This window comes from Ursus arctos, unplaced genomic scaffold (assembly GCF_023065955.2).
Source record: "Ursus arctos isolate Adak ecotype North America unplaced genomic scaffold, UrsArc2.0 scaffold_7, whole genome shotgun sequence".
NCBI lineage: Eukaryota > Metazoa > Chordata > Mammalia > Carnivora > Ursidae > Ursus > Ursus arctos.
In genome coordinates this window covers 57,807,549-57,820,850 of record NW_026623089.1, presented here as the reverse complement: position 1 = coordinate 57,820,850, position 13,302 = coordinate 57,807,549, and the positions used below count along the sequence as shown (strand labels likewise).

Genomic DNA, 13,302 nt, shown 5'->3' with positions numbered 1-13,302 from the left:
AAGATGGTTTGAAACATCTCAAATGCCACTAAACTTAAGCGCTCAAGACATTGCTGCAATAAGCACGACTATTATTTTTGCTTCCTTTTATTTCACTTCAAACAATCTTAGTCTAAATCTGCCCTTCATCTTGAATTATAATGCGCATATTACCTTCAGAAATGTCACTAAGTTTAAATTGCCAAAGTTGCTGCTTGTGAAAGTACATAAGGTAAAGTAAGATATAGATAGATATATATATATATATATATATTTTTTTTTTTGGCCAAGTCACGATCAAACTAAAACATAATCAAAATGGAAGGCAGGGGCACTGGAGATCTTTCATGAAATTTTAATTCATATTTTATCACCAACTTCCCCGAGAAAATTTTAAGTCCCATCTATTAGGTACTAAATTGGGTGTAACATGTGTCTACTTCTGTTTTCAGGGACTGGTTAGCCACAGCTATGGAAGAAAAACCATTATGCTAACATTTAGGTCCAATGACATTTTCTTTGGAGGGATTGTATCACACAAGGAAAAATTTCAAAGCTAGTAAAACACACAGCCTAAGCCTGTAAGACAGTTGGTGCAATTCTCATATTTATATCCCTATGGACGCACTGTATACCAACACAGAAAAACACAGATAAGCCTAAGATTTAGCAAGCAATGGAACACTATCTTTAACAGTATTTTTAAAATCAATTTTATGTTTAAAGCCTCGGGAAGAAGGAAAGTTTTAACTGAGAGCATGGACTAACATTTCAGACTTGCCCCTTTGCTTTATTAATAAACATTCCAGTACAAATTTGATGTCAGAAGCCTAGGTGAAGAGAACCTAGGTTCTAGTCTAAGTTAGACTCTTGGTGAATACCACAGAGAGGTTCAGATAATTCACAAAGATCACAAACTGACTGATGGGACTGACAAGGGTTGGCTTGGCACTGTGTAGTACATGGTTGTCTAAATTGAAAAAAAAGTTATCTGCAGTCTTTGAATTATTGATGTAATTATTGAAAAGGGGCTTTAAAATGTTTAAAGAGATGCTACATACTTTCAAGATCAAATAACCAGAACTAAAAATAAGCATTCTTCTTGAAAATGCAAAGGAAAGAAAACTTTAAAACTAGAAAATAGCTCATTTGAAAGGAAAACACGGGGACTGTTCTGCTACTACCATTTATGTGGCTTTTGTAAATGTCCTCCATTGAAGAGAATGTGAGAGATGATTGTTAGAAAACTGAGCCTTTTTCAAAGAGAAGTTCCTTCCTGAGAGTTTCTTTTTCTTACAGTTGGGAACAAGAACCATCATGACCGCCAGGAGCCCAATAGTGAAGACTCCAAATAAACACATTCTCAGTTTGAAGAAATACCTGTGGGTCCACTTTTAGAAATATCAGAAAGTCATTTAACTCCCAATAACAACACGGGCTAGAAGAAGAGTCCAGCCTTCAGTTGGCTGTAGGAAGAAGGACCACATAGAGTTAAAGGACTAAATTTACCTGAAGACAAGGCACATACATACCACATACATTTGTGACCTCCATAAAGAAGGAAACATACATTTTCTATAGTTTGGATCAGTATGGAATACAAAGAACTTTTATCTTATTTCAATAATCCTTGGACAATGATCCCTTGGGATCCATAACTTTAAACATACAGGCACACATTAGCAGTGAAATAGGAAAGATATGGAGACAACAAATGTTTTCCAACCGGCGATGCTGAAGATGGGTCAAAACCAAAGTCTCCTCTATAATAGTAAAAGTAATTTGTCAAGGGTCTTCATCCTATTTCAGATCATATAGATGAAACAGCCACTCCTCATATCTCTGTACTCTAATTCAGATTATTAGAGGTGAGAATATGCACCTATTACTTATGTTTCTGCCCTTTATTTGCTTTAAATCTGTAGTTACAGATTGATGATGATTTTTTAAAGTCTCCATCTTTTTGCCCTTATATAAGGAGCAGCCAGCATTTGAAATGTGTATTTCATTTTAAACTGAAAAACCCAATCCCTTTTTTCAGGATGTCTGGATGTTATAATGGCTAAAGTTCAGACTCTAGAGTGCAACAAAAGAAATTTTAAAGCCAATGAATTTTTTAAGCAAGATTCTTACCCTGTGTTAGCCTCAGTTTTCTTATCTATGGAATGGAGGTAACAATGTTTATCCCATAGGATTATTAAAAGCATTAAATAAGGTAATAGCATTTAATGCAGAGTTGGCAAGAACCACAGTTTGTTTTGTTGCCTGGTGTATCCTAAGAACCTAGAGCAGTGCCCAGAAGAAGGTCACAGTTGCTCAACAAATATTTGTTAAATACATTGTGTGATTATCCTAAGGAGCTCTGATATTGGGAAGAATTTCACCCCTTAGCAGCCTAGAATTTCCATTTCTCATCTTGCAGACAATATCATTAAATCACCCCCAAAAGTTACATAGTTCATCCTCCTGCCTCTGCCATGACTTCACCCAAACCACCAAAGACAAGTACTCTATTCTATCCTTAAAATATTCCTCAGGAGGAGGCTGCCTAATCTTCATAGAACCAAAAACTCTTCCTCCCTTTGGCTATAAGTTATCTGATTCTGCAACGACTTTTCTTATTCCCTCTCCTTCCTCTGTCACTTTCTTATTCACATCCCTTTAGAACTCCTCCGTATATGCTGCTTTCACTCTCCAACTTGTCAAACTTGTTTTGAAAGGCGGTCCTTGTGATTTGTTCCTATAAAACCAATGGGGACTTTTGGATGCAATAAGCCAGCCTGCAGCCATGAAACATCCCATCCTAGGATCTACGTAGAGGCCCTCCCTACAAACCAGCTATTGCCATAGACAGGATTCTGGGAAGGTTGGGTTCCATTTGGAAATGGTTCTCTCAAATAGTATTAATTATCTTCTTTTGAAGTGTTCAGGAATAGATCCTATCTATGCTGATAGAGGGAAAAATTCACATGTAAAATGATGACTGTTGTAAACTATTGTTTCTTTTGATTTAAAAGAAAAATCTCTCATTCATGTGAATTGATTAAAAATGGCAAAAAATATTTAAAATTTTAATTATCTTTTTTTCCCTCTTGTATATATCTAGGATAGTGTTACAGCCTTGATTAAGACATCTTTAGTTACATACACCTGGTTTTAATAATGTCCACATTTTCTTTCCTAATAGACCCAAGGGGCCAAAATGAAAATTTTATATGTAGATGCTTCTGTCATTAAGACTGGCTTTTTTTTTTTTTTGGTAGTAACATGCCAAATACTAATACTAACGATATCATAACAATATGGAAAGAGAGTTATGGCAAAAAAAAATGGTACAGGGTTTTCATATGAGTAAGTGTTGTTTCTGGATATGTAATATACAAATGAAATAGAAATTTCTCAGGCTGCAGAAATTTTCCTAGTTTACTTGAATTTTTGAAATAATATGCAAGTTATACTCTTTTAACTGGATGACCCTAAACTTTCTGGTCAAGTCAAACAAATATTTCTGATTATCCAAACAGAAAAATGGTTATCTGATTCCTAAATATGCAATAGACAGGCTGTCTTGGCAAAAGATAGGCTGACGAAACGAAGTACAGACTTCATTCAACTTGATATTCTGGTGCCTACTTTGCTGACCTACAGAATGACTTACGATGGTACTGCAACAGGATAGCAATTCTGCAATGAATTCACTGGAGAATGGTAAACATCACCAGGAAAAGTCTCAGATCTTATTCCACTCGTTCTGCCACTCTACAGAAATCTTATCCATGGGAACCTTAATCCCTATCAGGAAGTGTGCACTTGATACCAAAAAGGGTAAAAATGTTTTCTGGAATAGAAAAAAGGATGGGGGGCAAGAAATAATACTGCTGGGAATTAAAATTTATCATTTTAATGCTACAGACTATATTAATCAACTACTATGTGGGGTAGACACCTACAGAGATGAGAGATAGGAGAGGGGCATTTTTGGTACATGAACCAAGAGAAAAGGACATTAACTGGGCATAATTGGGATGAGCAGCCCTGACTGCATCAATCTGGGAGAGAACTGTCAGCAGTTCATAGAAGGATCCTTAGCCCAGGGATGGGTGGTGAAAAGACCACCTTGAAAATGAAAGGGTAGAAAGCCACTGAAAATATTTTCTCTGGTGTCAGACATTAATTTTTTCAGCCGCTCAATACTGAATGTGAGGAACACTAATTATTGGGTCTGAGGCTCAAATTGGGCATTTATCTCCATGTTCATAATTTTATTTTGCTGTAGTATGACTTGAAAACTGACCTCCTTTGAAGCTGGTAAGTATGCCAAAATGCCAGACTGAAAAAGTGAGCCTTTCTGCATAACTATGGAGTCCTTAACTCTTACATACAGGGCATTTGATGGGGGACATATGTTATATGGATATTGATAAATTAAGAGATTTACAAAGGCCAGAGGGCATAATTAAGAATATTATATTTTCTAATATTCATTATTGTCACTCATGTCCTAAGACAAACAGAAAGGGGATCATTAACAAATTACCTTAGGAATTTAGGGTTTGAATTGTTTTCCTGACTCATTCATTGAGTTGTACCCAGAAACTCCATTAGAAACAAGTATTTCCACTTGTGATAAGGAAAAGGGAGATATTTACATTTCTCATTCTTCTTGTTTGATAAAAACCTTCCAGTTTTTCTAATTAAAAGAATCTTTACTGGATTATGATTTCACGGATATTTTTAAATTATCATTTTGATTCCAGTCTGTTGTTTGACTGTGATGCCGGTGACTAAGAGTGGAACTATCCTTGTAGGTGGCATAAGCCCTCTCCTCCCTCTCAAAGATTTTTTTTCCTACATAAATTAACATAAACCGATTTCACACACACACAAAAAAGTCAATCTTGATTAGCAGGTGAAAGCAAATGTATCATCGGAGGAAGCACCAATCTGTGATGTGGTTTCAAAAGGTGCATGGATGGGCCACCAACCTGTCACTCTCATTTTGAAATTTCTGCCATTCCCCCACAGAAGAAGGGCTTAAATATAAATATACATAGCACATTCATATTTTCTGATAAGGTTCGTTTAACTATGCTTTTTAGCACAAACATTTGTTAATATATTTGCGGCTAGTTTTTATCACGTATAAGCCCTTATTAGCGGTTTGAACCGAAGTAAGTCTCAAAATGCTGCCCACTGCGGGAGTTCACTCGGGTGGACAGATATCATTTCCAGCTCTATGCATCCTGTTCTTAGTGCATCTTTGATTACTACAGTGGACTTCACTCCTGGGACATTCTCCAAGTTGTATTTTTAATTAAGTTTTGTTTATTTACAGTTATTTGCTTTGAGCTACACTGGAAATCTACCTACTTTGAAGAAGAGGCCTTGTTCATAGCTCATTCCGGGTAAAGGGTCATTTTTTTTAAGATATTGAGGTTATTTGGTAATTGTATAATTTCAAGGTATTTCTGTTCTTTTGGCATCAATCCTGCATTCTAAATTCCAACCTATGGAAAACTAACATAGGATCACACGGACATTAGTTTTTCTAAGTGAGATTTATGATTCTTGACCTTGTGCTTTAGAAACTAAGATATACAGCTAGTAGTTTAGTAATATTTTTAAAATCTATTTTCTCAACTAAATTATAAATTCACACTTCTGTCTGAGAGAAGTATGGTCATAGATGTCACTCTTGTAATATCTACTCTTGGAAGAAAATGAGAGTAGCATTTCAACAAAAGGAACTCCCTTTTTTGCTTTTAATTATCTAGATAGTTCTGGAAAATAGAAATATCTGGATTCCCTAATTCCTTTCTGCACTGCTTTCTCTTTTAGGGAGTGGACCCTGTCCTGAATAATTACTGTGGGCCAGTGCAGAGTGCAAGGCAGGGAGGACATATGGCTTTCACCTCCTAGGATGTTTATATGCTGAGCCAAGGCAACTCAGCATTTTAGAAGAATCAAATAATTCATTACAATAAGAAGTTAGCACTTTCCACATAATTGATGATGATCTATTAAATAAATCCTTTTCCCACACCATTTTGCTCAAAGTACCATACATATCATACTTCCAACTTTATGCATTCTTATGTTTCACACGTTCTTTTATCTAAACTGGTCCTCCTGGTATCAGCTGACGTTGCATGTTTGAATTTTACTTCATCAAACTAAGATGACATAGTTGTTGAGACAACTCATTAATGGCAATGTTGTATGAAGTGAAGTTACAATTATAGTGTAATTTTGATAAAGTAGAGTAAGGAATGCATGTTTGTAATCTTGTGAATGGGAGCTCCATGTGTGAGAAAAAATGAAACTTAACTCATCCAAAGAGGGAGGGGCAGCGCAGGGAGAGAGAGAGAGATTGGGAGAGAGCAGGGGGGGGGGCAATGCACTAGACCCTAAGACTATTATGAAGTCCTTCATGAACTTAAGTAAGGATGAGTACAGTGACTGGAGTTATAAAATAACCTCAGTGACTTTTATTTTAAATAATGTTATTAAAATCACTTCAGCTTCATTGCCATTAACTCTACTTCTTAGTTCAATGACACATTTTGGCAGTTATATTTTACTCAACTCCAAAAGGTTTTTCAAACTGGCCTCTTCCTTTTAATTACAATTGCAAGCTAATACAAATGGATTGTTAGTCATGCAGAACTCCTTCTACTTCCGTTGTCATAACTCACTCAAGAATATAGTCAGGTGTCCCATTTCCCCAAGGGGTCGTAACTCTTCCTCCATATATGTATTCTGGTGGACCCATTTAAACCTAACCCTCGATGTGCAGAACCGCTGAACACTATGGAAATTTAAAAGGCACATTAGTGGCATCAAAACTCACTGTAATATTTATAATGTTTAAAAAAATGCTTCATTAATAATCAAGGCTGAACTTGACTGCTGAGCTTGGTTAGTTTCTGACGTTAGCCTAATCAATTGACGATAGATACAGATATCTAGAGATTGAAAAAAAAAATTCACTCTCTAGGTATCAGGAGAATCACACACATCTGTCAGGTTAGGTCAGGTAAAGAAAATATAGAGATTAAATGGGGAAATATTTTATGAAGTTTTTTGCTTTCATTGAAAACCAAGTCAAGAGCTCATGTCCGTGTTTTAATTCAAAATGATAAGGTGAGTGTACTTAAGCTTTTAGAGATGAACAGGACTCACTTGAGCCCCCGGTGTTCATTTGGTAACTAATGTAAGATACTGTCTGTGACAGGAAAGGCTGGATGACACCTAGAAGGTTCACTCATTCAGCAAGCATGTATTGCGTACTTATTAGGTGCTGGCCAGACAGACATGACAATGACATGATCCCAAATATATGTTGTCTCCAATGTTTTACATTATTTGTGCATTAAATTCTAAAAGTTAGTGAACTTACAGAATTAATTAAGTGTAAAATTAAAGCACTGTGTTTCGCCAAGACTGTGTAATACAGGCACTAGAGTAGAATAGTGGGTTCAGTAGACATGCCTTCCTCTAAATTCACTCATGACTTGCACTGGGTGGATTTTTTTCTTTGCTGAGCCTCGTCTGACAGCTGCACAAGTTTCCTCTGGCTTCTCTCTTTTAATCAAGGGCTTTTTTGCCGGAGCCTTCATTCTCCACATCACAACTGGGTGCCGGGGCCCAGCAGGACTCTGAATTCGGATGATCTTGGTCGAGGCAATGTAAGACATTTTCACTGTTTGCACCACAGCATTCATTAAATTTTTCGCTGCTTGGATCAGGGAGGTGACGCTGTCCAACTGGAGGAGGAAAAAAAGAGCTGTTATTCAAGAATGCAATCAGAAATTTAAAGAGATTTAATGTTACAGAAACTGAAATGTTCCACTTTGTTTTAACCCCAGAAATGAATTAGTCTCCATTTTATGTATCTATATAAATTATCTACATTAATCCATCTACCTAAATTTATCTTTTATCTATCTGATGCATAAATAAATTCACATTCTATCTTCTGGAATGATATTTTAAAGAGATTAATTTCCATCTCTTGGTTTTCAGTGAAATGGATTCTATAACTTCTGTATAATATTAGAAGGTCCAGGTCCAGAGATGGTTGCTGCTTTCTTTGTAGTGAATCTCCCTATTTCCAAGGGGGAATCCTGAGCTTTTTCTTTAAAAGATGACTACCCACAATAAAAGCACTTGTATGTGTAAGTTGCTTTATATGAATAGGAACTGAAAATTCTTCCTTTCAGGGAATGTATAGTTTCAGATAAATAATTCACACACATACAGCACATACGGGCGTACACATGCATGTATACCATTCACTTTCATGAACACTTCCCAAAAAATTCCACTTAAAAGTGTCTCTGTTTTTAAACACAGAACTTTTAAACCTATCATGCAGTGTATTAAAGTAGATAAAATCAAGTCTTTTCAGTCAAATAAAGTTGGGTTTAAATTCCAGGTCTGCCTTAGAACTTGGGCAAATCATTTAACTATTTTCATCCTGGTTTCCCAAAATATTTAATAGAAAAAAGTGCTTATCAAAGTTAAATAATATGTGTCAAGAACCTAGTTTAGTGATTGCCAAATAGCTGATTGTTATTAAATATGTTTCCTCTGTGTCTTATGAAGACTGACAAAATTGTCTAATTATAAAGATGCACTAATGAAAGTACTAAAACAAAATTTTCCCACATGATTTTGTTTTTAAATGTTGTCTTCTGGATTTTCACAAAAATAATCTCAGGGAGAAATAGAGTGATATTCCTAGAATTTTGCAAAACACCTTAGAGCTAAGCCGAGTTGGTTCATTTTTATACAACTAATGCTTCTTCCATTATTTTAGTTTGGCAGATTGTCATTCCCAGCCAACTCACACAGGAAGATGTGCCTCCACTGTCACCTCTCTGTGATGTGTGCTGTCAGGACTGAGACTCAAACACCGGCTCTGTGGTTGCTAAAATCCATCAGCAGCTGCTTGGCCTGAGTACTCTCCCTTTGCAGCTCAAGGAGTATCATCTCACATACAGAATAAATGAGCGAAGGAAAGTAGTAAGCTGAGGTTATGTGCCTGGGGCAGTGGTCTAGCTGGCTGCTTCCTAGGAAGAAAATTTAATTAGCTCCATTATATGCCAAGCCTGAAATCCTTGAAAAGATAACACCAAAAATATGTAAATTGAAAGGCAGTAGTACTTGGCAACTACGCATCTTTAAGTCGTTTTACTTATTGAAGCCAGAAATGTAAAATGTGTACGTGTGGCAGGAATGACGAATGCTTTGCAAACTTTAAACAGGATTTCATGAAGCCCTGACACGTATTTCAGAGAACACTTAGAGCTTCTGAATCTGTACACAACTTTAAAGAAAAGACACTAGACTTTGAACAGAATAACGCACTTCATTATTAATGTTCCTCTATGGACAGATTAGAGGATGAAATCTGTCCTTTAATAATTAGCAATTTTTATTCAAAACCTCTGGGAGCCGGTTAGATTCTGAAAGTAGTTCCCAATCTCACTATAGGGAGAAAAAAATTTTCTAAATGAAGATTTAATATGAACAGTATTGAGGATCCTTGGTAGTTTTCTCTCTCAAACATGAAAATATCTGGTTTACTCCAAGGGCCCAGTGCTACCATAAAGTCCTTCATGGAAGAATGTTCTAGAGACCTGCTATCATTCAGGATTTCACCAGTAGCTTTGGCATTTCTACCCTCTTGTCCTCTTACATGCATGTCTCCTCCTTTTGACTTTCTAATCTTGTCATGTGTAGACTGTATTTTCTTTCATTTCCTTTTGATTTTTCCATACAAGTGATATATAAAAATCAGTAGCCTAGAGAGGATGTCTAAGTTCAATCCATGCCTTAAAATGTGGATACTGGCTTGTCTTCCTTCTTCATTGAATCAGCAAAGCCCCATCTGTGCCATTGTGATCTCTTATCCTGGCCTCTGACAAAGCCTTTTATTTTAAAATTCTAAGTGGCTGCAGTAAAACTTCTCCTCTGGGTGACTCAGAAAAACCATAGGACAAATTATCCCCCTAGGAGAGCGTGAAGACTAGTTTTGCAGACAGATTAGGACAATTGCTACAAGAATACTGTCATTTCATGACAAATGCTTGTCAGGCATTCTGTAAGGATCTTTGAAGTCTAAGAGCTATGTGCGCTAAGATGCATCGCTCTGCTATTAGCCAAATCACTGGCCACACAAGCGGGGTGCACAGACAAGCCTAACAAATGGTAGGAAATTTTGTTTGAGGTCCAAGCAGTGGCTTATGCTTACTCATAGAGTAACTGCACGATTTCCTGTCTGCAAAAAATTTTATAAGTCTTCTTATCAGGTCCACTTTGATGAAAAATCCTTCAAGGGAAGTATTCAACAGAACCTTCCTTGTGGAAACAAAGGCAAATTTGAGCTGGGCAATGCATCATTTTGGGGTCTCTGGGTTCAACTTATTGAACAAAGTTTTCTGAATTTCACAAATGCACCTGTGCAAGACAGGAATGTTAATATAGTCTAAAGGCTCAGTACAGTAAACCAATCAGACGATAAAACTCAGGTCCAATAATTCTCGTACCATGATGAATCACTCTCATTAACTGAATATTCTTCTAGGCAAACACAACTTGAAATGTTTACCATAGAAGGAGCTATTTTCCCTAACATCTGGTAGAATTCCTCTATGATTTAGATGAAGTGTTCTTGATCAAGGTATCAACTGAGAACAAAAATGGCTTCTAAGACTTCAAAACTCCTAAGGTTATATGTAAATGTGTGCATTCAAGCTTTCTAACCCCCTCTTCCATAATAGGGGACAAGGTTTTAAATAACTCTTAAAAGAGGATTTTCACCTAAACGAAAGGGCTCTGATTCACTGGAAGTCTGTTCTCTTACCACAGTAAATAGGAAGACAGCCACCCTTCCTATGCTGGTGATTTGTCCTTTTTCTTACAACTCTGGTGTGGCATTAAAATAACTGTGCTTGCCGTCTACTAATGTTACAATAAGTTTCTCAATATTGTCTATGTCCAAACATAAATTAGTAAGTTCTGCCTCATTTTCTTGAAGATCCAAATAAATATAAAGAGTTATGTTTAGTAAGTTAGCTCTTACCCTAACTGTAAAATGTATTTTACAAACAATCCAAATTATGACCATATAAAGAGTACTACTCAATATTATCATTTTATAGGAATCTTAGTTTATTTTATTTTAGTGTCTCTGCTGTACTTTGTGGTACGTATTCTGTGATTTCAGTTAGGCTGCAGTACAAATTTGTCCAGTTCTAAAAATGTTTTCTGGCAAAAGGTTCAGTCCTACTTAGAGATATGTCTATAACGCTTGGCTATGGAAAAGGAGTAGTTCAACAGCAATGAATATTTTCTTTTTCCTCATAAAATGTCAACTTTTTGTCAACGTGACTACTATATACAGAACATCTGGATCTTTTTACAAAAATCAATATTAAATACCTCTGATGTAAGTCTCCACAATTATAACAAGGTGAAACCCCTGCTGGTAAACCCTTGTCAAAATCCTGTTTTGATATTGACAGCTAAGAGTAATAAAACGGCAAAGTAGTTATTCCTTCTTTTAATTTTCTAAGTTTCTCATCTATATTATGCCAGAACACCAGAATGTCTTGTACTATACTATTCTAACTCCCCATATTCTGGATACAAGACCTTTATCAGATACGTGTTTTACATGAGGAACTCAGGAAGCGAACCTCACTCCCATTGATGTGGATCTCATCCCTTTGCACCTGGGCTGTCACCTGGGGAAAGCATAGCTCCCCAACCCCTGTGCGAACCGCCATGCAAGCTACTGCTACCGGAACTCCCGTGGAGAGAAAAGCCTGATGTTGCCTGAAAAGATGCATTGCCTTTCCTAAAACCTTCTGGGCAAACTGGTTCTAAGTGCAGACTATGAAATTCTTGTGAGTCTCAATGTTTACCTAAGCTTAAAGAGCCCTGGTGGGTGTTGCACCTGCACAACACGATACCTGAAAGGCAAATATGTGGAGTTTGGCTCCAATTGTAATAACAGCTTATAACAATTGTTAATATTTATTGTGTGCTTCCTGTTTGCTGGCCCCATTCTAAGTAGTTGACATACATTAACTCACAGCAACCCTATGCGGTAAGTACTACCATTTTTCCATTTTATAGATGAGGAAAAAAAAGAACGGGAAGGTTTGGTAGCCTGCTCAAGGCAATACAGTTGTTAAATGGTAGAGCTGGAATCTGAGCCAAGACAGTGTCGTTCCGGTACCTGGTGTTCTCACCCATTACATACCCTGCTTTTCAGTAATATGTCACTTTCAATGTGTGTTTATTTTCAGGTATGAATAGTTGGAGAATTTGCACTAACAATATAATCTCTAAAATTTAAAAATTGACTACTAATAACTGATTTGGGGAAGGTTATAGAACTTTTGCAATGTATACTGGTACTAAGAAAAATGAAACTATCTTACTTGCCAAGGTATTTTATTAGGATGGTGATTTGATAATGTTTATATTCTATCATCTTCTAAGAAGAGTTTTTTTTTTTAAATAGCAAATAGAAATACTCAGTCATCCTTATAAGCTCCAAACAACTTAAAAGCTTTTAGATTAATATTATTTTTTTAAAGATTTTATTTATTTATTAGACAGAGAGAGAGACAGCCAGTGAGAGAGGGAACACAAGCAGGGGGAGTGGGAGAGGAAGAAGCAGGCTCCCAGCGGAGGAGCCTGATGTGGGGCTCAATCCCAGGACTCCGGGATCACGCCCTGAGCCGAAGGCAGACGCTTAACGACTGAGCCACCCAGGCACCCCAGATTAATACAATTTTATAAAAAAAAACATTTTTAAATTTTAAAATGTGGATCTCAATGAGATAAAGAAAAAACATAAACAAATCATATTATAGATTCTAGGACACAGAACTGCATAACATCATTTCATCTTTAAAATGTGTCATAGTGTAAATACAAACCAAATTTTCTCTGATTCTCAAATAAAATTAAATTAATTTGTTTGCCTTGGCTTGCAATAGAAACTAGGATTGGAAAAGAACTGATACAGCTTAATTCCCAAAAAACAAATAATCTAATTAAAAAATGGGCAGAAGACATGAACAGACATTTCTCTAAAGAAGACATACAGATGGTCAACAGACACATGAGAAGATGCTCAACATCACTCTTCAACAGGGCAATCAAAACTACAATGAGATACCACCTCACACCTGTCAGAATGGCTGAAGTCAACAACATAAGAAACAAATGTTGGTGAGGATGAGGAGAAAAAGGAACCCTTGTACATTGTTGGTGGGAATGTAAACCAGTGTAGCTGCTGTG

At 36.5% G+C, this 13,302-nt stretch overlaps 1 protein-coding gene across 9 annotated transcripts in view; it reads right to left on the bottom strand.

Moving 5' to 3' along the window:
- Window positions 1–691: 691 nt before the first annotated feature.
- CTNNA3 (catenin alpha 3) overlaps window positions 692–13,302 on the bottom strand; it is a 1,640,794-nt gene continuing 1,628,183 nt past the window's right edge. For all 9 annotated transcript variants that reach the window (XM_026504310.4, XM_048218672.2, XM_048218673.2 and 6 more), the window contains one exon: window positions 692–7,745. In XM_026504310.4, the coding sequence (XP_026360095.1) occupies window positions 7,458–7,745 (288 nt within the window). In that variant the 3' untranslated portion in view covers window positions 692–7,457. The remainder of the gene's footprint in view (window positions 7,746–13,302) is intronic.